This window comes from Eretmochelys imbricata, chromosome 2 (assembly GCF_965152235.1).
Source record: "Eretmochelys imbricata isolate rEreImb1 chromosome 2, rEreImb1.hap1, whole genome shotgun sequence".
In the NCBI taxonomy this organism is placed as follows: Eukaryota; Metazoa; Chordata; order Testudines; family Cheloniidae; genus Eretmochelys; species Eretmochelys imbricata.
Window position 1 is genome coordinate 2,320,255 of NC_135573.1, and position 6,000 is coordinate 2,326,254.

The 6,000-nt window shown below is 59.5% G+C and overlaps 1 protein-coding gene across 3 annotated transcripts in view; it reads left to right on the plus strand.

Annotated features, from left to right (window-relative positions):
• MROH1 (maestro heat like repeat family member 1) overlaps positions 1-4,205 on the plus strand; it is a 104,457-nt gene extending 100,252 nt beyond the window's left edge. For all 3 annotated transcript variants that reach the window (XM_077809631.1, XM_077809630.1, XM_077809632.1), the window contains exon 43: positions 3,149-4,205. In XM_077809631.1, coding sequence (XP_077665757.1) covers positions 3,149-3,234 — 86 coding nt within the window. In that variant the 3' untranslated portion in view covers positions 3,235-4,205. The remainder of the gene's footprint in view (positions 1-3,148) is intronic.
• Positions 4,206-6,000: the final 1,795 nt, after the last annotated feature.

Here is a 6,000-nt window from a genome sequence, read left to right on the forward strand (position 1 = left end):
CTGGCGGGAGCTCTGTCCGGTGCTGGACTGCCCCAGGAGCAATGTAATGTGGCCGGGCAGATGGTCCCTTTTCTGCCAAGGACAATCGTCCCTCTCCTGGACCGTCCACATGGTCCTGGGTGAAGACCTGGGGGAGTAACTTTGGTAGATTCCAAAGAGCTTTAGACAAAGTCCCTCGAGGCTCCTGGGCCTGCACCCTGTGGCCTCCTCTGGCATGTTACCGATGGAGCTGGTGCGTAAGTCTCTGATGTTGGCTTGGACATTTATAGCCCGTTTCACAGCAGAGGTGGGTGTCTTCAGGAGTTGGGGAATGAGTCACTGAAAAGTCCCTGCCGGGAGCATGTGCTGTGTCAACGTACGCAAGAGCGCGGTGTAGGTGCTGGCCGGTGCGGCCCAGGGGGGTTGGAGAACAAGCCAACCCTGCGGCATCGGCTCCTGCCCCACAGGCTGGTCCCCGCTCCTGGCACACATGGTCACAGCCCGACTCTGGGTTTGCCCGGCCTCCCCTCTGGAGATGGAAACAGAGGGGTGGACGGGCCAATCCAGAGTGTGCCCTGCTGCAAGGTCACTCATCTTCACGGACTTTATTCGCAGGCCTGGTTTCCTTGACCTCTGAGCATCAGAGCCGACTGTGTGTGCCAGGATCCTAGCAAAGCTGCCCGTGCAGGGCTTGCTTGGCCACTGCCTGGTGGCCTCTCTCTCGAGCGAGTGAGGGGCAGGGCACATTGTGCTAGTGACTTAGCAGTGGGGTTGTGACATTCAGTCCCCCAGCGGCTTAGCTGGGGACAGGGCTTGGATCAGCAAGTGAGGGTTTGCTTCGCCCGGGAGACCCAGCCCGAGAGCTCTGTGATGGTCGTGGCAGCGTGCATTGTGACTAACCCCCACCCTGGCTGCTGCCGGTGCTGGGCTCCGGAGGAGCCTGACCCACGGAAACTGCCCCAAGCACAGAGCCGAGCATGGCCCAGCGCTGGCGAAGCGGCCCGAGGCAGAAATTCCAGCTCCCGCCTGCGGCATCGCGGGCTGCAGCTCGGGCATCTGCTCAGAGCATGGGTGGCATTTGCAATGTTGAAGCGTAAGGAAATTCCGGGTTTGTTTGTAACGTGTTACCCGTTAAAAGGCCCAGCTACAGCTCATTAGAAAGGACTCATAAAAAGTCCAATTGAAGCTGGTGGCATTTTGGAGCCGAGTTAAGTAATTTTCCTGGATTTCAGGGATTTTTTCCCTGTCACTAGTGACCTCATAGTGTATAGTAATGCATGGAAACTCTTGGATTGTTCCAAGAGAGCTTAAAAAACACTAAAAAAGGAAAAACTATCTTTCCGTTGGCTCCCGGAGCCCTTCCAGCAGAGAGAGGCCTGTCTGTTTGAAACAAGTGAAAGAGAAGACGTGTGTCTGTGAGTAATAGCTGGAGTTAGCAGCCTTGGATCGGGTTGCTCTAGCTTCCCGTATTGAGTGGATTAGCTGACTGGGGTCCGGGGACAGCTCTGGGCTCTGATTTACAGCCCAGCCCCGGGGGCACCCCTGCACTAGCCCAGGCTAATCACCAGGACGGCTGCAACAGGAAGCAAGTCGGCACATAAATCAGGGACCTCATCCATGCTCATGGCAGAGAGGAGCTGGAGGGATGGGGGCGCCCAGCTTTGTAAACAAGCTACTGGAAAATATTGTAACTTCACTGCAAGGAAACCCTACCTGGCTGGGCCTAGGCGAGGCGCTGTGAACACCGGCGGGGTCACGTCGCCCCCTGCCCTGTCCATGGGCACCCAGTAGTCTGGCAGGCTGAATGCGGCCCAGCACGGGGGCCCATCGGCGCTAGCAGGGGAGAGTCCGGCGGGGGGATGCTGGCGAGCAGGAGGCCAAAGACCCGCTCACTTCAGGCAAGTGTCACAGCGCAGGCTGTGCAGCCCAACGGTTCCTGCTGCTCTCTGGGGAAACCAGGCCACTGTCCTGCCCTGGGTTCCTGATCTGCCCGCTCCCCCCCGGGAGCACGTGGAGCTGAGGGTCTGCTCAGCGCTCGCCCAGCGGCCGGGGACCAGCCTGGGATCCGACCCCCAGCCCAGCGTGGAGTCTGCAGCGAAAGGGCTTTGCTGCCTTGCTTCCTTGTCTTCGCAGGATTCTCCTCCAGGGCCCAACCACCCCCCTTAGTGCTGGGGCGGGGCATGAAGTAACCAGCGCCCCCCCGGCATCTCCAAGCCCCTGCCAGGCTGCTTGTGGGTGTCCCTTAGCACAGCTGGGCGGCTGCTGCTGCTGCACACCCAGAGCACCCCCTGCCCCGCCGAGCTCAGGGTGGGTCCTGGGGAACGGGCAGAGTGCGGGGGCTGGGCACACAGCTTCCCGGGGGGCTCCCACTTCTCCGCTGGCGAGCCGGGCTTTGCTGCAGCTGCCCTGTGCGACCCGGGGCCAGTCATGCAGCCTCTGTGCTTCATTTCCCCCTCTAAGGTGGTGAGCCCTGCCCTGCCTCCTGGGGCCGAGGGTAAACAGGGGTGGGCGCCAGGGGTCAGCCCCCATGATGGGGCCAGCCAGATCAGTGCGTGGGGGGTGGGGGTTCCTATTGCCCTGCCTGGCTCCCTGTCACAGGCTGCAGGGGTTGGGGTGGCCTGTGTGGAGGCTCTAGGAGAAGCCGGTGCCAAGGCTGGTCCTGCTGCCCCATTGCCCCCCCTGCTCGTTTTGGGTAATGGATGTTGTGTTCCAGAGGGGGCTTTGCCGGGGCCATGGCAGCGCCTCTCCATGCAGGGCTGAGGCAGCTCCTGCTGGGGAGGAGCACTGCCCTGTGGGGTGGAAGGGGGGGTCAAGCCTTGATTGTGCCTGGGGCCCTGGTTTGGGGAGCAGAGGTGGAGGTTGGGAGGCGCTGCCCCCGGCTGGTCAGGCTCAATGCCTGGCTGTGCGGACCGGGGCTGGAGCCCGGGGCTGGAGCCCAGGCCTGGGGCAGTGCCCCAATCTCCTATCTGATGGGAGGAGGAGCTGACCTCCAGTGCAGGGAGGGGCTGGCCCTGCTGCAGAGCGGGGCACGGCTTGGCCTGCCCTCGCTGGGGCAGGACTGTAGCAGCTCCAGGGCTGTTGGAATGAGACTGGTTCCATGGGCGCCGGTCCCCGGGCTCGCGGCTGCATGTTCAGTCAGGGCTGCCCGAGTCATGTGCTCTCGTTCCAGCTCTCAACGTGCTGCTGAAGGACCCGGCTCCTGTCGTCCGCATGAAGGTGGCTGAGGCTCTGGGCCGCCTGGTCCGGGTTGTGTGAGCGGCAGATGGGACCTGCGGGCGCCCGGGGTCCGTGACGGCGGTCAGCTGGATGGATGCTCCTTGCCCCGGAGATGCCACGGCTTCCAGGGCCCGGAACCGGTGCCTTGGGCTCTGCTCAGCCGGCCCTGCTGCAGAGCAGCACGTGCTATGCTCACTCCCATGCCCGCTGCCTGGAGCAGGGGCCTTGTGCAGATGCTCTCTACTGCAGCCTGGGGCACCCGCCCCACAGGGCCAGGACTCTGCCCTTCCCTCTGCTCTGGCTGCTGGCTCAAGCGTCCCGGTCCCAGCTCTCCGCCAGCCTTTCCCACGATCTGCACGCCTCACAGGCATCCCCGAGCGAATAAACTGGGCAATAGGACATGGAACTGTTCCGGGGTGTGCACAGGGTCTGTCCCAATGAGTGCAGTCCCTCTGGCTTTCCTGGGTCAGTGCCCTGGCACGAGAGGGGCAGGTACTAGCCCTGCTGAGGCCCCTTGTCACTGCATGTTCCAGGGCTGGTCGTCTCGCACAGATTGCTCCCATCCAGTCACTGGGACGTGTGACTGTTACAATCTGATTCTGGTTAGCATTAGCCTGGGCACTGCACAGCCTGGGGCCAGTGCCCTGTGTGGGGTCTGGAGGTTGGATGGGGCACCCTGCCCTGATGGGGATCCCTGCAGGGCCCTAGATGGCCTCTGAGGACCTTCCCCTCCACCCCCACCCAATGTCCTAGGATGCTGAGAAACCTTGGCCATCACTGCACGTGCACCTTCCTTCCACTGTTGTTCCACGAGTGAGGCCAGTGAGCTGTCCCCAGGGTCCTTGGCACTGCCTGGTACTTTCCCCTGGGCCCCCCAGCACAGCAGAGTCCCTGAGGGCAGCGGTGCGCTCCAGATTCTCTGCTGGCTGAGTCAAGCTGTCCCCTCCACGTGGAACCTGTATAGAAACCAGACTGGACTTATTTTTTAATAAAGCTGTTTCCTTCTTGTAGAGGGGCTGGTGCTGGAGTCTCATTGCCAGGTGGAGCCTGCCCTGGCTCGGCTGGGTGCTGCTAAGGGCAGGTCGGGGGGCCTTGGAGCCTGGCCTGCAGTGACTGGCCGCTCTGGGGTGGAGTGCTGGCCTTAGAGATTGCCGGGGGCCCCTCTTGGCAGCGATTTGGCCCCCTTCAAATGACTCCCTTGGTGGAGAAAGGGGCTGCAGGCTAGCGTGTGAAAAGCAGGTGCCCCAGGCCCTCGGTTGCACAAACAGCTGCACCTACTCCATGCTTCAGTACCAGGGGCCAGGGCAGAGCTGTATGGAGAGCTGGGGTGGGTGAGAACACGGCTGTCCCAGCACGGATTCTGCCACCTCCTTGCCCAAGCCTGGCATACCAGGAGGGGGGCTCCAGCCAGCCTTGTGGAGGGGGGGAAGTGGTAGACGTGGTAATCTTGACTTTAGTGAGGCTTTTGATACTGTCTCACACGACCTTCTCATAAACAAACTAGGGAAATGCAACCTAGATGGAGCTACAAGGTGGGTGCAAAATGGGTTGGAAAATCCTTCCCAGAGAGGAGATATCAGTGGTTCAGTCATGGTGGAAGGGCATAACAAGTGGGGTCCCGCAGGGATCAGTTCTGGATCCGGTTCTGTTCAACATCTTCATCAGTGATTTAGCTTATGGCACAGAGTGCAGTTGTACAGTCTGCGGGCGATACCAAGCTGGGAGGGTTGCAAGTGCTTTAGAGGACAGGATTAAAATTCAAAATGATCTAGACAGACTGCAGGAATGGTCTGAAGTAAATAGGATGAAATTCAATAAGGACAAATGCAAAGTGCGCCACTTAGGAAGGAGCAATCAGTTGCACACATATAAAATGGGAAACGACTGCCTAGGAAGGAGCACTGCGGAAAGGGATCTGGGGTCATAGTGGACCAGAAGCTAAATCAGAGTCAACCCTGTAGCAAAAAAAAAGCAAACATCACTCTGGGCTGTATTAGCGGGAGTGTCGTAAGCAAGTGAGTCTTCTGCTCTGCTTTGATAGATCCTCAACTGGAGCGTTGTGTCCAGCTCTAGGCACCCATTTCAGGAAAGATGGGGACAAATTGGAGAAAGTGCAGAGAAGAGCAACAAAAATGATGAAAGGGCTAGAAAACATGAGCTCTGAGGGAAAATTGGAAACACGGGGTTTGTTTAGTTACAAGGAGGAGGCAGAAAAATTATTGTTCTTAACCTGTGAGGCTAGGACAAGAAGCAATGTGCTTAAATTGCAGCAAGGGAGGGTTTAGGTTGGACATTAGGAAAAACTTCCTAACCGTCAGGGTGGTTAAGTACTGGAATAAATTGCCTAGGGAGGTTGTGGAATCTCTGTCCTTGGAGAAGTTTTAAGAGCAGGTTGGACAAACACTGGTCCGGGATGGGCTAGATAAAACTTAATCCTGCCGTGAGTGCAGGGCCTGGACTAGACGATGTCTCGAGGCCCTTTCCAGCCCTGTGATCACCCAGGGCCCTAGGTCTTGCGGCGACAGCCCAGGGAGCCCTCTTCAGTCAGTAACACAAGACTCGGATGCCTGGTGTGGCCAGATCTGGGCCCCTGTGCAGGGCTGGTCATGCAGGAGGCAGCTGAGCACAGCTTCGGAGAGGGGTGATGAGATAGATCAAAGGCCTGGGGAAAGCTTGTGAAAGGGCTGGGCTGGCCCTCGAGGCTGCTGCTCTGAGCACCTAGGCCCGGGGCGGGCAAACTTTGGCCTGAGGGCCGCACCGGGTTTCAGAAATTGTATGGAGGGCTGGGTAGGGGAGGCTGTGCGT